A 26,933-nucleotide genomic window follows, 5' to 3' on the forward strand; every position below is an offset into this window, starting at 1 on the left:
ACAACAAGCGCTTCTTTTGTCTTGATTGATTTAAAGAACCCAACGATTGAGCGGAAAGAAAATAAACTAAACTAACGGCGAAAAAACAGCGAAAAGAAATCGTGACAGCAAAATTAAAAAAAAAAATATTCTCACGAATTTTGCAATAAAATATTTTGGGTCAGCGGCTTTTTTTCGGGTCGGTCGGTAAAGGGCAAACAAACTTAATTTTAATTTAGGCCTAAAGTTCAACATTTCAAGAATGATATTTTACGATAGACAAGAGGAACTGCGTTGATAATGAATGATAGAAAATATGACAAATAAGACCACTTTTTTATGCTTCAACTACAAAATTTTCCAGATAGACACCAAAAATGTGTTTCTCCTTTGTTGACTTTCGTCTATAAACTCGAAGTTAGAGCAATATCAAAACCATTACCAAGATTTCCAAATCCTTTAGACGAAGACCATGACACAAAACGAGTTGTCGTTTCAATTTCATGTGTTCGAATTGCATCCAGAGCCTCCAATAAACTTTTTTGCATGGTCGCCGCCATGTTGTATCACCTAAAACGACCAATTTACGGTAGTCGAGCTACTTTACATTACTTTACAGTATATTAATAATTGTGATGCCCAATAAGAGGTCGTATAATAATCTGAGATAGACAATAGCATCGACGAAATTGTATACAGACCTTCTCCACTTTTTAAAGGTAATTAGCATTGTTGTTTGATATGAAAGAAACATATTAAGGTTTGTAATACTTGTATAATGGTGTTCATGATTGATATAAATCGCTGTTTTTTTTTTTTAAATTTGGGCCAATATTAAACATACTCCCAGAGAGAATTTCTTGCCATGAACCGGGCACAATTAAGCTGAAAAGGTACCTGATTAACTGTACTCGTTGAGTTTGTAAATCCGAACAGTTTTGACAGATTTTTAACAATATCTTGTTAAGCAAAGACAGTTGACGGCTTCAAATCTGCCGTAGTCCATTTGGACTACTGACCCCTCTCTCCCGATGCTGAAAGGCCCTGCAACGTACCATCCAGATCCAGATCCAAATCTTTGCGAGTTTTGGTTCAAGTAACTTCAAACTTGGCATAAATAATGTTTGGTTCAAACCTCAGCCTTAGTCATTCTAAAATGCCGTCCAGTCCAGGCTAACCATCATTAAAAAAAAGCCTGGACGGCATTTTAGAATGACTAACCTCAGCCTCTGCTGAAATACACATTTACAGTTCATATTTTAATTAATAAACACAAAACGTTACTTTCAAGCACAGTAAATCACCATTCACTCGGTGAAATGGAGTATGTAAATCCTGATCGCTTTTATTTTATCTAAAAATAGATTGCGATTCCGTCATAGTTTGTTTTCATTTCTAATCAAACACACAATGGGAATGGGAATCAACAGAATCTAATCTTAGGAAATTTGAGTTGTGCCCCTTGCTTCGAAAATCTAAGAACATTCCTTAATACCCATGATATTGATTACAGTGCGATTTAAAATCTGACGTCATTCCCCGCGTGCTTCATATTTACATTTCACCTGCTTTGGAGTTTGACAGGGATTTATAAGAAAAATACTCACTTAAACTTGACGAAAATTCGCATTCGTTGCTAAGGCAATCGTCTGTATCAATCTATATCATCAAATTATTGATCGAGGTAAACAAACGCGTTATTTAACAGGTGTTCGGTATTTATAAACTGTTCGGATTTACAAACTCAACCAGTATATATAACTTATATTTAACAGCTCTACAACAAACCTTGCAGAATGTCTTGCAATGAGAAGGGTGATTATTTTGTTCAAGTGTTAATTTTATCAATGAAAGTGAGAAGTGTTAAACTATCAATGATAGTGAGAATTTCTTGCATTTGCCAAATGTCATAAAATAATTTAGCATTCAAATATCAGAATAACTGTATTTTATAATCTATTTAATAATACAATTGGAAATCAAATTAATAGAAATATTGCTAACTGTGAAATTTCACCTTTAGGGAAAAATATGTGAAAACAATACAATACAATACATACTGTATAAAATGCATATGAAAATGTACAGTATATACATATATATATATATATATATATATATATATATATATATTTGGTTGAGGGTACATTTCCGAACAGGGCACAAATCCCGAACACCAGCTAAAAAACGCGTTTGTTTACCGTGATCGATTATTCGACGATTTAGATCAATACAAAGGCTTGCCTTGGTCACACTTGCGAAGTTTCATCTTGTTTTGTTGAGTATTTTTCTAAAAAAATGCCATTCAATGTTTATACGCTTAAAGATCAAAATGTAGCACACGGGGGAATGATGTCAGAGGGCGCACGCGCATCTTTAGGTTTTGCAGTTATGTTGACATACATTCAAGATATTTATAAACAGAAACCACGCTAATACATTTGAATTTCATGTTTTGAAAAACATTGGAAACAATAAATAACTTTGCAGCTAAGTGTTAATATAGCATACTTATTAGTTAAAATTGTATGACCACGTATTTTCACTTTTCAAGTGTTCGGTATTTGTGCCCTCCATGGCATAAATTCAAGGGTGATTTACTGCCTATAAAATGGATGATTTTCGACATAAAATTGTCGAGATCGTGAATCTGTACTATGACAGATGTTGTCACATTAACGAAAGATGTTTCATACGCAATTTTAACTTAATACAACAAAAACTCACCAAGATAATTGTGAAAAACCTTATAAAGTGTTCGGATTTGTGACCTTAGCCAGTATATTGACAATTGAAATATATCAATATACTAAGTAATTAACGAATTATACAAACTATATCATTATTATTTATTGTCATTTCAATTATTTTCATAATAACTATAATTATTATCAATATTATATTGACATTGCTAAAATTATTATTTAAGTAAAATTTAGAAACAGCCAAAATTTGGAGTTTTTCCTCTTGAAATTTCAGTGCATTGGAAATAAATCTAGCATCAATATTAATAACCTTAAATTTTTGACAGGATAATAAATTCTTAAATTTAAGTAAGCTAGGCCAGTGTGATTTTATTTCATGTTTTCTTCGTATATCACCAATGATTGACCACTTGAATGTACAATTGCTTTTTCACAGGTAATGAAAATAGATTCAGGTATACATTTTGAAACTTGGAAACTTGTATTAAATGAAAAAGACTACAAGTATCAGTGATGTTTAGATACTGTTTAATGTTAGTTTGGTATATGCTTTTTCAGGGGTCAGTAGAATTGATAACTTTAGGGCATGTTAACGCCTTATTATCATTGATTTAACCTGCCGACGATGTAAAGACGTTTCAACGGCAGCAGCAGAACCAGAACCAGTGGAACTTTCTCTTGCCGAGAGCATATCCAGTGTGCTCCGTTCTACACTAGCTGAGGTAAAACTATGTGTTAAACCCCTTAAGTGTCTCTATAAATATATTGCCCAAGACAAGAGTTGAACAATACTAAACCGTTTTGTTTTGGTATTGCAAGAAGAAATAATATGTTGATAAGAAATGGTTGTTTATTCAATTTATTTTCAGTCACCACCAAGGGATACTCTACCGGTGATGACCTTCAACCTGGAATTCAGTATGGGGTTAGCCGACATCTGTGTTGATGATGGCGTGATAACTCAACATACATCTTCAGACCGGCCGAGGAACACCCCCCAGAAGAGGAACCGGAAGGCGCGTTCGATGTAACAAGAGTAAAATACACTTTATTATTGATGCAGATATTTAGATAGGGTTTGTTTAAAATGCACTTGTTTTCAACTATGAATAACAATATATTCATAATATCATACAATTTCTCCAGGTCACTTGGTGAGGCTGCCCTGACCGACACGATTGTGGAAGACGATGGCGAGGTCGAATTCGAGGTGGTAGACGCAGGCTCAACGCGGAAAAAGAATAAGCTGGTTTCTTCAGATGGATTTTCCTACTGCATAAAGGTAAGTTTAATTTGAAAGTAAGGTGCAGTATTTCAACCTTATGATCAGAATAAATCTTTAGCACTCACCAATCAGGTTTTAAATACACGGTTACAATATTGTTAATCATTTATCAATATTTTCCATAAATGCATCATTTGGTAAGTAGTTACAGGTTTATCACTCAAAATGTATGTTTTTTATACATTTGTTTGTGCATGTGAGACATATTTTATTGCAGAAACAGACGGCCAGCAGCACCCATTGGCGTTGCAGCGGCGTAGAAAGGGCCATTTGTGTGACGCGAGCCTGAATCAGTGTGGAGATAGCTTCACCCGTGGAACTGCACGTAACCATCTGGCGGATTCACTGATGAAGAAGCGCGTCATAATGAAGATATTGATATCAAAATATTTTCTATTGTAAGAAATTTTCAAATAATGAATTAAGATAATTGCATAACATTTATATTTATATTCATAAGCATTTCTTGTTTTCAGATCAGACGGGAAGCTGTCAGAGATATTCATGCACCTGCCGGATGAGTCGTCGACGACAAGATGGTTAAGGCGTTCGGCCGAGATGACTTTAATCTGCCACGCCCTCGGACTTGGTCAGACAGTTGAACTGCGCCCGAGAGAAACTCAGACCACAAGAACCCACTTCACTTGATTTTGAGGTATTACCATTTGCCCATACATATCATTATTACATACATGTTACATAAAATATGACATGATTTATTAAAGATTAGGTATATATGATATACTTTGATGCAAACTTTATATTCACCCTCTTTTTCAGTTCAACGCCGACTACCTTGGTGAGAAGTTCCTTGTAGGAGATGTTCGTGTTGGAGACAAGCGCCACATGATGTTTGCAACGGCCGACCAGCTATGTTTACTTCAGAGGACCCGTACATTGTACCTGGACGGAACATTTCGTGTGGTCAACAAGCCATTTACACAGTTGTGGTCCATCCATGCTTTCCTTCGACAAGGTGCCACAAAGCATGTCCCCCTTTTGTGCGTGTTAATGTCACGTAGGAGAAAGAACGATTATGAAGCTGTAGGTAGATACAAACATAGTTTATTACAATGTCTTTGTTAAGTCACTGTTTGTACGTTGCCTTATAACATTCTCTTCTATTTAACAAGTCCTGAGGAAAATCGTTGAACTCATGGATGTGGTGCCAGTTGTAGAAGCATTCGCGATGGACATTGAAGCAGGTAAATTACTAAATGAAATCAGAGAATAGTATTTATCATGTCAGCACAGTATTTGATGATATATAACCATAGAATAACTAAAATAAATAAATAATATAACAGAAGTTCTTAATATATATCTCATCAGGGTTATGGCAGGCTTTTCAAGAGGTGTTTCCCCGGTCGAAACTTCATGGCTGTGGGTTTCATTGGGCACAAGTGATCCAGCGACGAGTCCAGGCAGTCTGGTTGCATGCAACGTATGAGCGACGGGAAGGTGATCATCAGTATGTTAGGAAGGTCCTGGCCCTCCCTTTCCTGGCGCTTGGAGATATTCCACGGGCTTTTCGGAAGCTTAAGGACTGCTCGGATGGCAGTTCTGAGCAGCTCCGGGAGCTGTTTCATTATGTGAGCGACCAGTGGATAGATAATTCAATGTGGTCACCTGACGAGTGGTCCGTGTACCGAAAAAACGTCAGGACAAACAACGATACTGAAGGTAAGTTTCATTTTGAATAAAAACATAAATTAACTTGTTCAATGGGTCAATTCTTATTCGTATCATTAACACTATTTATAAAAAGACCCAATGCGTATTTCATTTAAACATTTCTTTTATGTCTTTTATCTAAGATGGCACCTACGCATGAATGCACGGGCGGGGAGGGGTAAACTGAAATTCTACATCTTGCTGGGACTACGTCAAAGGAGGCAAAGCTAGTACCACTGCAGCCCCAGCTGGTGGGAGAGGGGGTAGGGAGAAATAGGCGAGAGGTGTATTCGGATATGGATACGCCCATAAATAAGCTGTGGGAAAAGTATGATGCGCATGACATCTTGTGCGAGGACTTCCTGAGGGAGATCGGGGAAATTTATGGGTAGTCTGTGACCAAAAAAATGAACAGGAGTTTTGAGATATTCAGTGCAAATATGTAATGAAGTTTTGTATTTCAATGTATTCCAAGAATTGATTTTTTATAGTTTGTATATATTATGTATTTATTATGTATTTTATTAGAACTGTTTCGTTTTATCTTTATTCTTAATATTTGCTTGATTTTGAAAATAAATTAAACAAGTAATTTTTCGTTTTTGTGGTTATTATTATAAGAAAGGTGTGAATTTAAGGGGTTGAAAAGTCTTCGTGTTTTAGGGGTTGAAAAGTCTTTGATTTAGGGGGGTGGGGGGGGGGGGGGGGAGGTTGAAAAGTCTTAGCACTTTTTGGGGTAAAAATGACAAAGGGGTTGAAAAGTCTTTGAGTTCACAAATGACAAAGGGGTTGAAAAGTCTTTGATTTCACAAATGACAAAGGGGTTGAAAAGTCTTGGGGTTGAAAAATTTAAAGTCCATTAATGAAATTGGCCCAGGGGCTGTAATTCATATATGGCTATAATGAATACTTAAAAAGCCCTCAGTCATACACCGATTGACCAATTTTGAAATTCGATCACAGAAATCATATTTAAGTGACTCACATCTACCTCTACATCTCAAGTTGTTCAAGATGTGATAATTTGACACGAAAACATGGCCATCAAAGGGTGGGTCTTGTTTTCCCTATATGATATCTTCTTGGCTGTTGCAGTGTTTAAACCAGAAAGCGTACTAGAAGGCCTTAGGAACTTTGCAATGATTTTTTTCTTGTTCGGATTGCACAACTTATAACCAAGGGAAACTACCTAATTACAATAATGTCAATATAAATATAAGTTGTTTCCCTTTGATAAAAAATGAATTTGGTTTTATGTAGAAGAATGCAATGTAAGCTGTATTATTGAAACAGAAGGGCCCCATACAAATTTGTTCAAAGATATTGCTGACATTTATTCCTAGCTATGGAATTCCAGTAATAACATATCTTGTTGTTTAATTAAACATTAAAACATCAAGACAATGCATGGCCAACAATGACCCTGTTGTTTAAATAAAACATTGAAATATACAAACAGGATTTTTTTTGTTTTTTATTTCCAGCAAAAACAGCATCTTAAAAACACATTACCATAAATAACAGCTGATATTTACAAGCTAGAAGCTCTTTTGGAGAAGTAATAGTTACTGTAATGTACATGGCATTAGTATGAGCAAAATATAAAACTGTTCATGTATTAAAGTCCCAGATGGTGGCATCAGCTTATATAATCCACTTGTATCTGAATTCATATAAATATTGTCTAATATTTACAATTTTGTGCTTCCTCCAGAAGAATTGATAGTATATGAATCATTAGAATGTCGAACACTTATTTCATTTTGAGCCACAGTTTTTGCCAAAAGTTCAGCCTTCTTTTCTGCGTTGAGTAATTACACTGATATTTTGACCCAAACAAAAGTTGTACAATCTGTGAAGTCTGGTTAAAAAACTGTGGCCAAGAGGCAGAGTTGGTTTTCCAATATAGTTATAGTAAAAAACCTTGTCCTGTTAAAAACGTCTATTTGTGAAATGATGGTTGTGTTCCCATCCTTTGTGCCAAGCCTTAACTTGAGTTATTGAAGTGATAGTTGTTCATTAGCTAGTTTGTCAGCCAGTGGGCTGTGGGGCTTGTTTTAATGATGATCGTAATCAATCTATGTCGCGAACCAAAATGATCTCACTGCCATATTGTCATTAGCTTGATACATATTTGTGTAAAATCGCACTTTAGTCAGTTCACATACATGATAGTAGAAAATGAAATTAACAAAAATAAACTTGTTGCAACTGTAGATGTTAATACATTTTTATTAAAGATGATTGAAGTTACAACTCATAACCAAGGGAAACAACCTAGTAACAATAATGTCAATATAAATATAAGTTGTTTCCCTTTGATTAATAAGGGTGGCTCCATGCAGCAGTGTGCAATGTAAGCCATATTATTGAAACAGAAGGGCACCATACAAATTTGTTCAAAGAGATTGCTGACATTTATACAGAGCTATGGAATTCCAGTAATAGCATAAAGTCATCAATGATCTTGTTGTGTAAAGTGACACTCTTATTCAAAATCAATACACATACATGTAAGAAACATAAAGTTTGAGTAATACACCCTCAGCTACTTAAATAAATAATGCATTTATGAAAAATATTAATTATTATAAACAATATTATAACTGTGTATTTAATAGCTGAAAATGCAAAAATATTAAATCATTGGTGAATGCTAAAAGATTTACTATGATTAACTATGGTCTTATAAGGTAGCAATATCGTGTTTTCTGCACATTTCTTTTAAATTAAACTCGGTATCCTTCATAAGAATCATTGTTTTCGACATTTGTTCATCCTTTTTGGTATATTTAAACAATTGTATTAAATGTGTTAAATCTTATTTGGGAGTAATAGTGCATCTTTAAATAAAACATTAAAATATCAGACAAAGCATGGCCAATAATTACCATGTTTTTTATGTAAAATACAAACAGGAGTTGTTTTTTTATATATTTTTTATTTCCAGTAAAAAAACAGCATCTTGAAAAACACATTAAATAACAGCTGATATTTACAAGCTAGAAGCTCTTTTGGAGAAGTGATAGTGACTGTAATGTATAAGACATTAGTATGAGCAAAATACTAAACTGTTCATGTATAAAGTCCCAGATGGTCAGACATCAGCTTATATAATCCACTAATATGTGAATTCGTATAAATATTGGCTGATATTTACAATTTTGTGCTTCCTTCAGAAGAATTGATAGTATATGAATCATTAGAATGTCGAACACTTATTTCATTTTGAGCCACAGTTTTTGCCAAAAGTTCAGCCTTCTTTTCTGCGTTGAGTCTTCGGTATACAGGTTTGAAGAATATGATGGTTACTACGACTGCCACTGTGGAGAACACGTTAAATATGAAGAGATTGGAGTCTGAAATTGAACATAGAAAGTTATTGTCACTGAATCTTAGTTCTACATCTTTCATCATTTCAGGAATGCTGCCACGCAAACACTAACAGCAACATCTTAGTTGTTTTTAGTCAAACAACTGGCATGACTCCACCATTATTTAAGCCAGAGTTATGGGTCTTGCAATTGTATTTGGTTATTTGTGAACCAAGTTTTATTTGAATATCTTGATCGACCTTGCCATTGTCTTTGGCGACATGTGTGCCAAGTTTCATTGAATATTTTGATTGGCCTTGCCATTGTCTATGGCAACATGTGTACCAAGTTTCCTTTAAATATCTTGAACAGTTTTTGAGTTATTCATTGCCAAGTTTACAGACTGGAAAGGGCCAAGAAAATCGCAATATACTTTGTTCAAAATGCTCAAAACAGGCCACACAAAAATGGGATTTACAACAGAAATCAACTACCACGTGACCAAGTAAATGCAATTAACATGGAAAAGAATTAAGAAGAGTACTGGGCCAGTACCCCTATCCATTTTAACATCTTAAGTCATTTCTAAACTTAAGTTATTTTTCTAAGTGAAGTATCTCACTGGTCATTTGATATATTAACTTAATAATATCTGAAATATGCTATTTTTATGCCCCCGAAGATGGGCATATTAAAATCGCACCGTCCGTCCGTCCGTTCGTCCGACTCAATAACTCAGAATATTATGGACAGATTTTAAAATAACTTGCCACATGTGTTCGGCATACCAAGACGACGTGTCGCGTGCAAGATCCATGTCCCTACCTCTAAGGTCAAGGTCACACTTGGGTATTTATTCACAATGGAATGCTGCATATAATGACATAGAGTATAGGTTGTCGTGTCCGGGCTGTAACTTTCCCTTGTATGGACAGATTTTAAAATAACTTGCCACATGTGTTTGAATTACCAAGACAATGTGTCGGGTGCAAGACCCGTTCCCTACCTCTAAGGTCAAGGTCACACTTAGTGTTTATTCACAATGGAATGCTGCATATAAGGACATAGAGTATAGGTTGTTGTTTCCGGGCTGTAACTTTCCCTAGTATGGACAGAATTTAAAATAACTTGCCACATGTGTTCGACATACCAAGACAGCGTGTCGCGTGCAAGAACCGTGTCCCTACCTCTAAGGTCAAGGTCACACTTAGGTGTTTATTCACAATGGAGTGCTGCATATAAGGATACAGAGTATTGGTTGTTATGTCCGGGCTGTAACTTTTTCTTGTATGGACAGATTTTAAAATTACTTGCCACATGTGTTCGACATATCAAGATGACATGTCACGTGCAAGACCCATGTCCCTATCTCTAAGGTGAAAGATACACTTTGTGTTTATTCACAATGGAATGCTGAATATAAGGACATAAGAATGTAGGTTGTCAAGCATGGGTGGTATTTTTTATGTTCAGAGGCAATTTAAAAAAACTTGCCGTATGTATTTGTTTGATATTTAACTTTTCATGTACTGACCTTGTTCATAGGTCAGTGTCACATTCGGGGATATTCGTCACATACTGTGACAGCTCTTGTTACTGATATCATTGAATAAACATACTTTTTATTTTAATTTGACTATAAAAATTGAAAAAAAATTGACTGAAGTTAAGAAATGACTTTAACATGTTTTATAAACACTGGAAATGAGCAATCGTTGATAATTTATTCATTTTCAGTGTTATAACTTCTTAAAGTCATTTCTGAACTTAAGTCAATTTCTTGTTGAACACATACATGTCCAGTCTTGTGGTACAAAGTTGTCTGTGGAGTTTTCTGAGATGTGGCAGCCCGTTTCCAGTTGAGATTCATATCCGGAGAGAGGCTGTGCTATGTACTGCATGGATAAAAGGGTGGCAATGGCCAGAACTTGTCTGAAATGTAAACAAAATAATGAATCATTTAAAAAGACTACCTGAGGTGTATGTATTCTTGAAATGTGTATAATGACATTGTTTAAAGTTCTATAAAAAGAATAGACTCTTAAAATAAATCACCTGTACAAACATCCTCAATTACCATTAACTGACTTCATTTAACAGCCAATGTACAATTAGGATACAGGTTAGAACCTTGTCCAGGGTTATCATATGACTATTAGTAAATCATTCTATTTGTTCAGAAGCTATGAATATCAAGATTATGTCAACTGGTTTCAACCTTATTTAATAATGCACTTTTCCAGTTGTTTAGATTAGTAAATGACATATAAATGACAATATATTCTACTATTTTCTCTATTTATCATCAATCAAATACAAAAAAGTTTATCGTCTTGTAAAGCACTGGTTTATTATAGATTATCCATCTTTTATCGGTCATTATCATTGTAAATACTATTATGGAATGGAAACAAGATTATACTCTTAACCTATTTGCTTTAATATCTTCAAAATAATTTCATGTTCAAACTTCAATACACTTTAAAACAAAAATACACAATATATACCGAAACAAAACTAGAGAGCTTACTTAGCAGAATCCTCTTATAAGGGTCTCAATATTTTGAGAAAGTTTTGCCAGCTCCCAGGTCATTAAATGATCTTAGTTTTAAGTACCAGTAGGTAATATTTGAAGGTTTACTTTGTTTCCACAACTTTGTGGCATCTTAAATTCTGGCTGAAGTTCAATTTACGCAGATAATTTCAAAATAAATATATATAATGACATTTAAGATCATTTCAATTTACGTCTAAGATTGACTAAAATCTTTTTTGAATTAGATCTGGAAATGATCTCGTTTTTAAAATTACTCCTTACCCTGACACAATACACAGTCCAGAGCTGGTTGCCTCGGCAACTGGGTAAGTGACCTCAACAGCGAGCTCCATGCTGATTGGGTAGATCACAAGGCCGAAGCCCCCAAATAGGGCCAGCGTTATGGCAACTAACGCCTGCTGGTCACGTAAACGGGAAACCTGAAGTATTATGTTTCACATAATGATTAAGCTTATGTATGATGCTTATAATGTATATGGCGGGGCCAATTCCCAAAATAGGGCCGAATGTCTTGTGAACTAGCACCTGCTGGCCTTATAAACAGGAACCAATTTTAGATATGTTTTAACTTTGCACAAGAAGTGGTCATTATGAAAAATAGCTGACAATTGATATAATCCAATATGGCTCCCTTCAATTATACTTAATGCAGAGGACTTAATTTCACTTTCAAACGGAAAATATATCTTAAACATTATTCTTCCAAAGGTTGAACAGGCAAGATAAAGAGCTGGTTTACTTTTAAGAATAAAGATGCTTTTGGCGCCATTTTTCAAATAGATGTCATGGCCTCCATCAATTGACCTTTTCCTGTGCCATTTTTATGCATTTTTAACAAAATGCACATTTAAAGGTTATCTTGGCTGTGCTATTCTCACATTAATTATACTGAATCTCAATCAGAAATTTCATTGAATACTGAGGTTCAGATGATTTTGCTTTCAAACAAAGACAGTTATGACAAAAATGTGAAGTCAAATGTTGAAAACAATTTCTTTGGACCTTTTCTCTCACTCATCCCAACTAAAGACGAGCATAAAATACTGTTGCACTAGTGTGGTTTAGTTATAAAACTTAACTTACCTGAGTAAATGCTATACCAGCCAGTGTCGCGATAGCAAACGAGACTTTTAGCACTTCGTCAAACCGTTTTGTTTTGTCAACATAAACACCCGCTACTCCCGACATTATTACCCCGCAAACAATCATCAAAGCACCACATAGGCCGGCAAAATCCTGAAAATGTTCACAAAGAAATAGAATAATTTTATTTTAGTACTCGCACTATTTTGCCTTGTCTCGCAGGCCTTTTTGGACTAGGGCACTTGTGGCCTAGTTCATAGCCGTAAACGCGCTATCTGCATTCTCAAGCCGCATCTGGTTATCATACCTAGTCAAGGAACAGTAGTGAGTGAGTAGAAAGTTCTGTAACTCTGGTTGAATAATTGTTGACTTGCACCAACTGAGAAAAAACTAAGAGCGTTTGTTGGCATCCTTTTGTGAGGCTCTAGTTTTCATTTAGATGATATAAATCTAATTAATCTCCCACAAAACATGTAAAATGAATTCATTAAGAAATTCTTACAATAGCACAATAAGGGCATACCTGTGTTCATCTGTTTTCAGGGGACATAACTCAGCAATTCTAAAAGCCAGGATTAATAGGGCTGAGTCCTGAACATATTGTATTATCACTGGTAACAAATTTGCAATAAATAAATTATTAAATTAAAAGTTTTTGAGTTTTGAGTGTATAATGTCCAAGGCTTTCACAAAAATTAAAGCTGTTTTCTTTGAAAAACAGGCAGAATTTAAATAAATAAATAAAGGTAATATAATAAATGGCCAACTTACATCTGAGTATCCTCTTGGACAAAGAATTTGTTCCAGCAAAGTGGCAAGGGCTGTAAAGAGTCCCAGGCCAACTCCAAAGGCAAAGTTTAACACCAAGTAGTTCTTACTGCAAGCCAACTGAAATATAAAATACAATACTGCAGTTCATATCAAACGAATATAGTCACATTTTGTGAACGAGAGATATGGCATAAACTACTTTTATGTGGATTTGGAAAATGATGCATTATGGGCGTATTTAATTTATTTTTTCTCTCCTAAGCTTAGCTCTAACTATTTGAGTCTTGGTTTAAACATATTTGACTATTGAAAGAAACATACAAAGTATGCAAGGTCATGTATACAATGTCAACGTATAGGATTGGGCTGGAAGATGGTAAACAACTTATGAAAGCCCTATCCCACATTTTAGCTATGCATATTATGTACACTCAACAAATTTGATGTGTTTTTTTCTCTGTATATTCATGTTGATGAACAATCCTATTCAAGGGAGGAAGGAGGAATATGAATTATTTCTTGTATGCTATTCAGTGATATTTTCACTGCTTATATAGATTATTGTTGTTTTTATTCATAGTAACATAGGATTTTCACAGTGCTGGTTTGAAAATGTTTGAAATGACACCGCCAAAATGAAGTTACAACGTTATGTATATCATGCAATTTTTTCAATTAATGCTAGTTAAATTGACATTTTCATATTTCATCAAAGAAACATAAAATTGTTGCATTTTGATGTTAGATCAAAACTTATTTCATTCATGATCACAGAAAATGCAGCCAAGAAAATAATGAAGGCTTTTCTTGAATAACCCGAAAAATGATGAATATTTCTGCACGAAATTTCACAGGAAGAAAGATAGAGCCTTCATTGAAAAATCTATATTCTATGATTTATAATGTCTGCTTGTTTTAAAAAAAAATCAGTTAACAAACATATTCATTTAAATCCACTGAAATGACAGTGAATTATACCATTAATATACTGACTTGTTAGAAATTATAATTAATGCACTGACTTGTTTGAAATTATAATTAATGCACTGACTTGTTTGAAATTATAATTAATGCACTGACTTGTTTGAAATTATAATTAATGCACTGACTTGTTTGAAATTATAATTAATGCACTGACTTGTTTGAAATTATAATTAATGCACTGACTTGTTTGAAAGTATAATTAATACACCGACTTGTTTGAAAATGTAATTAATACACTAACTGGATTGAAATCATAATAGAACATCTCAACTGTTAGTTAAATGTTGAATTTATTTCAATTTTCTATAAAATTGAACATGTTGCTGAGTTTAATCGACTATTTGGGGTGTGCATGATCAATTCCATTTTGTTATGTGGTAAAAACAGTAATCCCCCACTGGAAGGAATATGATGCAACCTGATGATATTTTAATATTGCTGATTAATTGCTCATTGTCAGAGAATGATATTAGCTTTCCTATTTTGAAGCTTCATTTGAACACAAAATATCATGAATGATGTGAAAATAATCATCATGGAATTGCTAAAAACTGGTATAATAGCGTGGGCCAATAATTGGAATGGGCAAAAATGTGTTCCCTAACCAGTAAAATGTTTTAATTTTCAAGGACTAAAGTTCCACAATTGTTCATCATTTTAAGGTTAGGAATTTAAAACCTAGCAAAATATATTATTTTCCAATGATTTAATCATCACCAGCACTCTATGGTGGCTGGGCCGGTGGCCTTGAAATCAAATTCCAATGCCGTTATTATGGTGATGATAAACTAAGAAATAACAATTATGCAGGTTTTACTTCCATTGTGTCTCACGAGAAATTTCTCTGATTTCTCTCTAACACACTGTGATGGTGGCCTCTAAATATTGTTTCTATGCTAATAAAATCTTGTATCAAAGACAGAAACAACAGTAACACAAGTCATACTTTCTTGAGGTTCACTAGAAATGACTCATCAGACTTTTTCCAGAGCTTGGTCAGGGTTTGGTCACTTGCCTTGACATTCACACTCCCAAGGTTGTTACTATGGTGATGAAATACTTAGAGATCAAAGACAGAAATAAAGCAACGTAAGTCTCACTTTCTTCAGCTCCATCAGAGATGACTCAGATTTTTCTCAAGAGCTTGGTGATGGTGGGGTTGGTGGCCTTGACCTTTTCACTCCCAAAGTTGTTACTATGGTGATGAAATACTTAAAGAGTTCAAAGACAGAAACAACAGAAATGCAGGTCTTACTGTCTTGAGTCCAACCAGAAATGACTCCGACTCCTCGCCAGCACTTGGTGATGGAGGTGTCGGTGGACTCGACCTTCTCACTCCCAAGGTTGTTACTATGGTGATGAAAAATGCTGGTGCAGACACCACCCATAACTGGAAGAAGAATGTTTTGTTTAATTACAAGCACACAGTAACTAAAGTCTTGATAACAAAACAATCATTTATACTCTTACATGATTCTAGATTTATAAAGCTTTTTTAAGGAGCACAATATACACTTAACAAATTTTCTAACGCTACCAGTAGCATTTTCGCAATAACTTTAAAAATACCGAAAGGAACTTAACAATATTTTCAGGAAATATAGATTAATACAGAGGACGTTTGATATAAAATTTACAATAAAATAAGTCTAAAAGATAACAAATTTTATTAATTATCCAATGAAACCCCTTTTTTCAAAGTCGCAAATTTAGCCAATTATTCAGTTATCCACATTATTAACTGTATTCTTGCAAATTTATAATAAATTAAATTTCGTTTTTATAATCGCTGTTATTTTAATATATTTTAATGTGATTTTATATTTATTCCCCCCCCCCCCCCCCCCCCCTAAAAAAACGATAAATAACTGTTTAATTGCTCATGTGGGCATCTTTTAATTTTTCCAAGAACTCGTTTTTAGAGGCGCGGTGCACGTGAAACTTGTGCTTACTGGTAAGTAATACATGTACTGTCTAAGTAGTCTAAAAATAAACGGTTAAATTCATGGACATTGACATTTGCATCAGTTATTAGGAAAGATTTTTGAAATGCCGAAACTGTCAAACCAAGAAAGAGTAAGAGCGAGTGGTCTAATTGAAGGTGGTGCAAGTTACAATGTTGTAAGTGTTCGTTTACTTATTTTTTGCCAGTCATTATAATTTCGTTTTCGATCAGACTTTTTAAAAAAATATATTAAATATAACTTAGGCCAGTTTCAGAAACCTGCAAATTTCGTTCATTTTCAGGTTGCAAGAATGCTGAATGTGCACTGCACATCAGTAATATGTTTGTTCGTAAAACAGAATGACAGCCTTTGTCCGAGACCTGCCACGCCAGCCAAGAGGACGAGCTACTACAAGAAATCAGGACAGAAACATTCTGAATACACACCTTCAAGACAGGCATCGTCGAGATACTGATACATCGAGGGTAACAGTTGAAACGCATGCTCGCACTATCAGCGCCCAGACTGTGCGTAGAAGGTTGAGGGAAAATGGTGAACGCTGCAGATGCCCATTTCATGGGATTATCTTAACTGATCAGCACAAACTAACCCGTTTACGCTGGGCCCTGTTTACGGATGACCAGAGCGGACTGGGCGGCTGTATTATTTACCGATGAATCACGCTTTAATTTATACGATAAAGATGGTCGTGTATGAATTTACCGAATGAGAAATGAACGATTCAGAGGTAGCTGTATAGTCGGAAAGACACCATTTGGCGGGGGTTCCGTTATGATTTGGGGAGGAATGTCAATGAACACAAAAACTGTTGCCGTCAAAATTCACGGTAATTTAAATGCTGACAGGTACATTAATGAGATTTTGCTTCCCGTTTGTATTCCTCATATATGGAATAATAGAGGCATGCGATTGTTACAGGATGGGGCACCTTGCCACACAGCAGGGTGAATGATCTGCCAATGCCATCCCGCTCACCGGACCTCAATCGGATTGAGCATATCTGGGATGTAGTTGGTAAGGCTGTCAGAAGAAGAGCTCCACAGAATCTGAGGCAACTGGAACAGTTTGTCATGGAGGAGTCAGGAACCGTGTTTCTCAGGCCACTTGTCGAAATTACGTCTTGTCCATGCGCAGCCGATGCAGGGCGGTCATCCAAGCAAATGGTGGTCATACCAAGTATTAAATAATGCCGAGAGTACATGACTAAAAAACTGGATACTTAATGTATTCGAGCTTAAAAAAAGCTTGAAGATGGTAATTTAAGTACAAATACACAATTTAGTTAAGTGTGTCATACACGGTGAACAGCGTGTTGTTACGTTGTTTTCAATGTGTCAGAATGACACGCGTCATGTGATATATGTTTTTACATTTACGTTATACAAAGATGGTGATAACAATTTACATGTTTATTAAATCTACTGATAATTTTGTTCTTAGCATTCCAAGGACTTTTTCAAGATTGGGGACCTTGACTTTCATTTTATTAATAATTGTATTTATCTGATAAATTTTGCGACTTTGTAAAGTGGGGGTTGCATCGAATAAAATACAAAATCTTCAAAGTACGGAAATGTCTGTTGTTTGTTTTCCACCAAACACTGTCTGATATATTTCTTTAACTGCTCTGAAAATTTCACGCAATTATCCTCAGTAGTTTTTAAATTATTGCGAAAAGGCTACTGGTAGCGTTAGAAAAGTTGTTAAGTGTATGTTAATGCAAAATATAAACTTTAATTTTAATGCATTTAATATTATGTTAAAGTTATTTTGCTTTAATGATCAAAAAAATAAAAGGCATATATAAGTATGATTTCAGATTTGTGAACAGTTTTTTTTTATCTGTACACAAATCATGTTATTGTTGTTATTTTTATCATTAAAGTCAAATTAGTTAAACATGATTATGCATTAAAATTATAAAAAAAATAATTCTGCATCGACCTATAGTATATTGAGCGCATTTAACCATTCATTAATCAAGCTACACACACACATTTTATTTAGAACAGTTAACTGACAAATTATGTCAAACTTTACAGCTGTTTAAGATGCTTACTAGTATATTGATATAAAATACTGTAAGATTAGATAACTGCAATAAAAAACAGCCAACGCTTTTATGCAATGAGAATAAATGAGCACTTACTGCTAATGGAATGTCTGATGGCCCTTCCACAATTAAAGGTACAATAATAAATGTCAGCATGTTCCCAAGAGGATTCACTGAAAAAGTATTGAAATGTGTTTGTCTTACTTATGGCAGAGGTAATAAGGATTTTACAGGTTTTCATTTCTGATTTTGTTACTACCGTACTTTTCATTGAGTTAGAATTAGAAAAAGAAAAATTTGGACAGAAGTGAAGGGAGTTGAGAAACTTGATTTCCCAGCAGTTTTCAAAACAAGTCAACGTTCAAGTAGAATCAACCAGACCCACTTTTACAATAGTGGGCCATATAAGACAGAGATAGTGAAAACAGTAACCTTTATACATACTTTAAAGGAACTAGACACTTGATGGTCCATAAATGGGCAAATACAGTATTTCCTCAAAACAAGCCTAGAATTGTCAATAGGAGCTAGTATATGGCAAATAATACATCATTTTAAATTATTTTAAGAATAAACACAACAATCTTGTAGGCCCACATGCAGTCTCAGCTGAGTTTCCCCATTTAGAAATAGCACAGAACAGTTTCCCTGTTTAAAAACATTTTCCAGTTCCTAAATGCACTGTTTGTCAATTTGGGTCGCCATAGATTGTCACTTGATGAGTGATTATATATATATATATATATATTGACTCTGTTTTAAAACTTACTCAGATCTGGGACCAATAATACTATTCCCAGCTCAGATTAACATGGGACGAAAACTTAGAAGACTTTCGGATTGGAAAAATAGGCAATAATTATGAAATATAGATATATCGTAGGCAATGTGCTATATCAGTTAGTTTTTTTTCTTGCAATTGTATCATCTGGTATCCAGTTCCTTTAACAATGATGATATAAAACAAGAGCTGTCACAGGAACATGGCAAATATCCCGGATTTGGCCTTGTCAGAGTGATTATAGCCAATTGACCACTAAGCTAATAATACCTGCTAAAATAAAGCAATATATAGAAAGCATAAGACAATACTGCCCAAATTGATAAAATGTAGTTGGAGCATTGTTTTAACCAAAAGGAATCAAATTATGTATAAAAGGGTCATCTGCTGTCTTTGGCAACACATCACTCAAGTTCCATGGTTGTAGATCAAAGAGGTCTAAAATAAGGTTATTGTGCAATTAAAGGTTTCATACCTGTGAACTTGACCTTCTGTTGAAATAGGGATCTTTTCATAGTCATGGATAGCCTACCACTGATGTTTGATGGTCCTAGGTCAAACCATTTTTAAAATACTGTTCAGACAAAATGTTCATAAGACTGTTGCGTCTGACCTTTACCTTTTAGTTACTGACCTCAAAATCAAAAGAGGTAATCTTCTGGTAAAGGGCAACCTACCATTGAAGTTTCATGGCTCTAGATCAGACTATTTACAAGTTTGCGGACCATGACCTTTGACCTAGTGACCCCAAAAATAATAGGTTATTAGTCAAGGGCAACCTAGCACTGAAGTTTGACAGTCCTAGGTGAAAACTGTTCTCAAGTTTTTATGCTGACAAAGTTTAATAATGGACAGACACAGGGACAGTACTATACTATATACTAATACTTTATGCCACCCTTTGCATAAAAGAGACTTAATATTACAAAGCCATCTAGTATGACTTAATTGACTAACAAAAGATTTAAAAATGATACTCGCCTTGACAATTATAATTAAAAGTTATTGTACAATCTACCTGAGATTGAAATTATATAGATTATTGCACAAGTTATAATTTCAATTGCATGGGATGGGTGTTGTCACTCTTTTGGAAAATACAGTCAACCCTACCGAGTGATAAGTAGCATTCATATATTGAAATGTCATTGTAATTTATCCACACGCTAATGATTGCACGATGAGAGCTCTTGCCTACGGCACCTGATTTTGATGTAAACAAAAACAAAGAAAACACTCTCCAATAGAGTACAATAGTTAATTAAGTTAACTTATTTTCTTGATAAGAGAAACTAAAATTTACCTTTATAATGTAACGTGCGCCTACAGTGGACGGTTACTTTAATGACAGATTTGCAAACAATCTTTTTAGACTGAATTGAACTATTGAATGGCAAATTTGCAAACAATATTTTTTTATCTTGATAAGAAAGACTGAATTAAGCTTTTTAATTGCGAATGTGCAAACAATCTTTTTTATCAAAGATTAGATTAATTCTTGTAAGTAAATAGCTTACTCATGCTTCCAATCATATTGGCTGTTGCTCGCCGGTTTTCTGGAAACCATAATGCTGCCAGTTTCGTTGGGGTGAACATTATAAATGGTTGAGCAATGGCCGCCAGTGATTGGCCGATTATGAGGATGGTGTAACTATGGTTACGTGGAACTATGTCCAGTGTGCTGAGGTTCCGAAGTAAACCACCGAGGCCGGTCAGCCATGCTGATAGAATAAGCTGTAATAAGAATTTATAAATAATCTTTAGTATTACAAATTAAAGATTTTTTTCCAAAGGGAGCAAATGCGACCAAAGGAATAATTTTGTATAATTTGTAATACATTAACATAACCCACTTATTGTCGAACTTAATTAAGTATATCATTAAGTATGAAGCCACAGCCAAATATAAGATTCAACTTGTGCATTAGTCATGTACACCAATAACCAAAATTGAGTGCATGAAATACTTGACTCAGATTGGCCGATTTGAAGCAATGACTATAAACGAGTTTATTATTCAATATCTTTGACTGAAATTCAGGACTTGAAGCAATGACTATAAAACTAGTTTATTAATCAATATCTTGGACTGCAATGCAATTTTAAGCCAAATGCATTTTTTGAACTTACAAGTCATTCATAAATTTGCATTAAAAACATTGATTAAAGACAATAGAGAATTGTGTTCAGTTTCATAACAATCTGACTGAATATTATAAGCTAGGGAAAACAAACATTTTTTATCTGAATGAAAACAACCACACTGAATTGGTATTAAATTTTGCATAATAATAGTATTGATATTGTTTTATAAAAAGATTATCTGAGGCCAAATTCATAAAGCATCTAAATGAATATTTTCAACTTAGCGAAATTGTAATTTTTTGATAATGATTACACTCTATTTTTTATCAGATTTATTCATATGCATATATTATTTAGACCATTTTCTTGCTTATTTTTATATTTTTGGTGTACATAACTTGATTGTTTTTGTAAAAATCAGATTAGAAAAAAGGCAATTTGCCACTAAGTTGAAAAATGTAACTTAAAGATGCTTAATGAATATGGATGAAGTTTAAACCTAAACATAAACTTACACTTGCTCTGAGGCCAAATGTATCGAGCACCCAGGATGCGATAAACCCGAACGGAATTGACGCAATCATGAACACCATACTGAGCATGTTAACTTTAAGTGGCGTGATCTCAAAAAATGCCACTGTCGTGTCCGCTGCAGCAGCGAATGTTATCCACATCTGATAATATGGATGAAAAAAGTGATGAAGTTTTTTTTTATACAGACAGACAGACAGACAGACAGACAGTTTATTTCGACTTGTACAAAGTACATCATAAACAACACATAATTATATGTATATATAATATATACGTATATACTATAATCATTTTAAATGGTTATTACACCTTTACTAAATTGTGTAATTATCCATACATAATTAAACTCTTTGAATGTAAATGACATTGCATTATTTAAATTTTATTTTTAAAACTAAGACTTGTTTAAAATGTACCTTTCTTATTTTATTCAAATTATGTGTTTATTAAACCTTTCGTATAAAATTATACTACATCATCTATGATTTTTTATTATATCTTCCAAAAGTAATAACTGTAAATGTACAAATAGGCCTAGCTGAACTAATTATTATGATATGAAATAAGTTACCATGGCATTTGTGACATTCTGGAAGCAGACAATAAACAGCATGAACCATCTTGAGGAGTACACCCTGTACTCCCCCTTCCCTGAAGTGGAACCTTCTGACTCTGAACCTTCTGCACCTCTATGTTGGATTGTTCCATTTCTACTTTCAGGGCCTTTCACGATTTCTGTCTTCGATTCAGAAGATTTAACACCACATGTTCCATTTGTTTTCCTAAAGTCATCTAAAACTTCAGTATCACTGTTTAAATGTCCATTCCTTTTATGAAAGTTTTCACTTAATTCAGTGTCGGATTCAAATCCTTTGTTTTCTCTGGTAGTCATGTTAGTTTCACCTACATCCACATGTCTGCCGTTTTGTTCATGTTTTTTATCCATCGTTTACTCACCGGTTTTTCGTCGTTCTTCCGTTACCCAAACATTCATTTGTATTCATTCAAAATGTTTAACTCCACACACACACAATTTTAATGTTACTATGCAAACTTAAGTTACATCTTGTTAGATGCTTGGGATAACCAGAGATCCTAGGACACAACATTTCATTTCCTCTACCGTCTTCTGCATGTGTGCAGTATAAGGACAGTTTCCAATTAATCAAAAACCCGTCATTTATATCAGAAAGTAATCGAAGTTTAAGGACATGCTTGTTCAATATTGCTAGCTATCTTATCTGTCCTTTTTTCAATACTCCGTACAGCCAAGTAACGAGTTGTAACCGCAGTCGCTTTAATGCTGAAATTAATGTGGGTTTAGTGTTATCATGTAGAATTCCTTTTGCTCCTATATTTAAACTCAAACTTTAAAGAAGCATATTGCTTACAATAAGAGTAAGGTCAAGAACTTTAATCTCTGAGTTTGATAACTTATTCAAGAGCCGAGTCACCTTAATTTTTAAATCAAATACATGGACGAACTAACAACGGCATCATATATAATATAATTCTTTATATCCAGTATCCAATTGAATAAAACTTGGTTAAGCTGTTCTGAGGTTAGTTTACACACTTATTTTTTTTTTGAATGGTTAATACTAAAAACTACTCGAACCCACGACCGCCGGAACACTAGCATGGAGCTCTAACCAACTGAGCTAGCCAGGTAGCTGGTTCTAGCCAACACACACTACACTCCTCCCCCATTTAACCTTTAGGCCGCTGGAGGCACTCCTGCCATTTACCGCTGCCACCAGTAAAGTAAACTTTGGAGGTAAAGTGCACCTGGTGTTGAGCTCGAACCCACGACCGACGGAACACTAGCATGGAGCTCTAACCAACAGAGCTAACCCGGTAGCTGGTTCTAGCCCACACACGCTACAATACTGTTTATTGGATAAATATTGACCAATCAATAAACTCTTGGGCTATCATTGACCATACCAAAGAATTAACCACTTTTATATAATTGGATGCTGGCAATTACATTCATAAATTAACCATACATATAATGTGATTAATCCTGCATAATACCCTTTAGAGATATCGCAAAAAATTTTTGCAAGGATGGTAAAATAATACATTATATTAATTTTTACATAGTCATTTTAGTTACAATATCATCTTAAGAATTTTAAAATTTATATAGCTTATTATAGTACATGCATCGGATATTGGTTGGACCCAAGTTGCCGATACAATCCCCCTTAAAACTGTCATAGTGAACATTTATAACATCAATATGGAAGAAAAATATGAATAGAACAAACAACAGTGCATCATTTTAGACAAATATTAGCCTGAAACTCATATTACATTAAATATTCCTTCTGCTCACTGATTGGAGCAAAGGGATTTCTCTCAAAAAAACAAACCTATATAAATTGTCTATTTACAATATAAATATTGGGTTAAAAACAATCAAGAGAAACCTCTGTGGATTGGAGGCCGGTTGCATGCCCCAAGTTAAATCCCCTCTTACATCAGTTCCGGGATCTGCCCCTGCCATGCCTGTATTTGCAATAGTTACTCAATATTGTTAACAATATTGATTTGCATAAATGAAGCAATAGTCCCTGGAGCAGTAATTATTCATAAAGCATCTTAAGTCATTTCCAGACTTAAGTCATTTACACAATGCATGTATTTTAATACTCAAATGATAATTACTTACTTAAAATTTCTGATAAGTTTCGTTTACTTTATTGAAAATATATACTTTTATGTTAAAACCACTTCAACGATTCAATCAATTTTAATTTAAAAATGTAAAGAAATCTACTTCAGTTAGAAAATTAATTTAAAAAGATGTTTTATGTCATACTGGCTCTGCATAATCCACTAGCTGATACAGAGGGACACCTCTAATAGAAAAGAAATGGAATTAATACAACAGAATGTACTATTTCAGACAAAACCAGATTTTGCTTTGGGGAATGACCTCATTATCCCATTAACTCATTTAAACCATGTATATTTGGTTTTGTGGGGAGGCTTATTTGTTTAGATCAACTCTTTTAACATGCGCCCCATATACGGTAAGTTCAAATCATGGAACCTTCCCTGTAATCCAATGTTCAAGACCACAAAACAGTTGGAAATCAAGCTGTTTTTGGTAACACCATTTCTAACATATTAACACATTAATGGGTCACCATTTTTAAAACTACCTGAATTTTGTGTGAAAAATGATCTGTGAAAGATTAAACAGGAGAGAAAACTTACTTTAACTGTTTAAGTATTATAATCCTGTTATGCATATACCAGGTATATGGCTAATTGTAACAATCATGTAAATCCAAAATTGTTAACCAATGTCATATAAAAATTTAAAACAAGACGCTGAGTCAATCAATGGATATATATGTAAATAAACATGGTATTTCTAAAGTAATATATAACCATCAAAGCAGAGTGACATACTGTACAGGTATGGGTTATGGTTCAATAGCTATATAAATTACTTTATTTTAGAGGGACTCGTTCAAGTTTTTGGACCAAATTTATTTTGTCCACAAAATGTATCTGAAAACACCAACAATATGATAAAAAACACCTGACTTTAGTGGGGAGCCACTCGCCCACAAAGACTCCTTCATAAAATGTGGGATATTTTAATCTTTAAGCTTTTTGTAGAAAAATGTTACTAATGCTTTTCAAAATCACAGACTTCGAGGACAATATTTTAGTACATATCAACATTAGTTAAAGGTTCCAGCCGTCAGTATCTTTATAATAGTTTTTACAATCCTAATGATTTGCCACAATTTATTTCGTCATAAAAAAGTGAATTTCATAAATACAGGAGTCTTTTTAAAGCCATCCTCTTGGCTTAGGTTAGTATATTTGTCTATGCTCACAAAAAATGAAACAATTTATTGGTTAAATAAGGCCTCTTGAACATTTCTTATTAACCCTCTTGTTTGATAGCAACGTGTATTGACAAAAAGATATAAACTTGGTTCAAAAGAATGTTTACTTAATCTGTTAAACATAAAAATTAAACATTTGAATGTGTACAGTTTTTGCTGCAATGTTGACAAATTGGGAGATAATGATGCGTTGTGTTCATATTGTTAAAAGCACCTGTTGCATATCGATGCCTCAGTGGTCCAGCATAATTGACAGTACTTTCTTGCTGATGCTTCATTATAAATACTGTGGGAAAATTGACTGAAAAAATCTTGTTTTAATGAATATGCATGAGGCAGGGGAGACAACTCTTTTTCCATTGAAAGCACATTTTACAATTAAATACACTTCAATAACCCTGTATTGTCTGTTGTCTCCATAGGCATGTGGTCTACAAAGCTGGTTTAAAATTTTTAGTGATCTGGCACCAGCAAGTTCAATTCTAGCTGTTGCTAGAATATTCTTTTAGTGTCTGTGCATATTACTGCATTGCTTGACTGTGGAAAAAAATGAAACTGCCTCATTAATAATTCCATTTTACGAGATTTTTCCCAGCCAAATCTCCCATGGTACACAATGAAGCCAAACACGTTAGTGTATTGCAGGAATCAGACGATGGAAATTCAGAGGTCCCAGGAAAGACTCCGGAAGCAAATTTAAACTATTTTCTTTTTCTTTTTTTAAGATAAAAATTATTAAAACTAACCTTATCTCTATCTTTCATGCTTGTATTTTAAAATATTCATATTTGCATACTTCAATACCGCAGCTAGTGGGTCTTTAATCAGTGACCTGTGAAGTACTAGTATAGTGGATCAATATGGGACTGATAATTGTTTCAACAGAGAATCTATTTACATAATAATACTGGCCAATAAATTATTCAGTTTCTGGTCTGCACCATAACTTAATGTTTATTCACTTGTTTCATAGAAATTGTGTTATCCTACATTTATAATATCTGCCTAATTTGAACATGCTGTTATAGGACAATCTCACAAATATAGTCATTAATCCTTTAACTCTCTGTTTAAAAATTAATACAGGAACTAGATTAAGATAAATGGGGAGAATTTTAAGCAGCTGGGCAGATCCAAATTATGTATTGATATATTGGTCTAAAATTTAAAATGGTGTATTTTGATGTGCAAAAGCCCACCTAAATAGAGACATGGCTATTTTTCACCTATGACACAGGGCCAATATGATAAAAAAAACTTGTTCCAAATCCCACTATTTCACGCCT

At 34.1% G+C, this 26,933-nt stretch overlaps 2 protein-coding genes and 1 long non-coding RNA gene across 4 annotated transcripts; 2 read left to right on the plus strand and 1 right to left on the minus strand.

Annotated features, from left to right (window-relative positions):
• The first annotated feature begins 660 nt into the window (after window positions 1-660).
• On the plus strand, window positions 661-3,811 carry LOC128212245 (uncharacterized). Its single transcript, XR_008257410.1, has 3 exons — window positions 661-698; window positions 3,243-3,406; window positions 3,554-3,811. It is a non-coding gene; the product is annotated as an uncharacterized LOC128212245 (long non-coding RNA).
• Window positions 3,812-3,834: 23 nt separating this feature from the next.
• On the plus strand, window positions 3,835-6,232 carry LOC128210652 (uncharacterized; the record flags this gene model as incomplete). The annotated part of the gene is made up of 6 exons (XM_052915004.1): window positions 3,835-3,966; window positions 4,171-4,367; window positions 4,446-4,624; window positions 4,750-5,174; window positions 5,302-5,652; window positions 5,787-6,232. Coding segments are annotated over 3 exons (501 nt in total), but the record flags the coding sequence as incomplete, so codon positions are not given.
• Window positions 6,233-7,149: 917 nt separating this feature from the next.
• Window positions 7,150-25,175, minus strand: LOC128211892 (solute carrier family 49 member A3-like). Of its 2 annotated transcripts, XM_052917005.1 has the most exons (12): window positions 25,001-25,175; window positions 24,208-24,286; window positions 22,344-23,075; window positions 21,754-21,912; window positions 20,671-20,887; window positions 18,469-18,545; window positions 15,608-15,742; window positions 13,369-13,485; window positions 12,598-12,750; window positions 11,776-11,933; window positions 10,753-10,889; window positions 7,150-9,002 (listed from the first exon to the last, which is right to left on the minus strand). In XM_052917005.1, the coding sequence occupies exons 3-12, from the start codon at window positions 22,716-22,718 to the stop codon at window positions 8,800-8,802; spliced, it is 1,731 nt and encodes a 576-aa protein (XP_052772965.1). In that variant the 5' UTR covers window positions 22,719-23,075; window positions 24,208-24,286; window positions 25,001-25,175; the 3' UTR covers window positions 7,150-8,799. The 2 variants fall into 2 exon arrangements, with proteins under 2 accessions (XP_052772965.1, XP_052772964.1); XM_052917004.1 differs by lacking the exon at window positions 24,208-24,286.
• Between the last annotated feature and the right edge of the window lie 1,758 nt (window positions 25,176-26,933).

The sequence above is a fragment of the Mya arenaria genome, chromosome 12 (genome assembly GCF_026914265.1).
Source record: "Mya arenaria isolate MELC-2E11 chromosome 12, ASM2691426v1".
NCBI classification, from domain to species: domain Eukaryota; kingdom Metazoa; phylum Mollusca; class Bivalvia; order Myida; family Myidae; genus Mya; species Mya arenaria.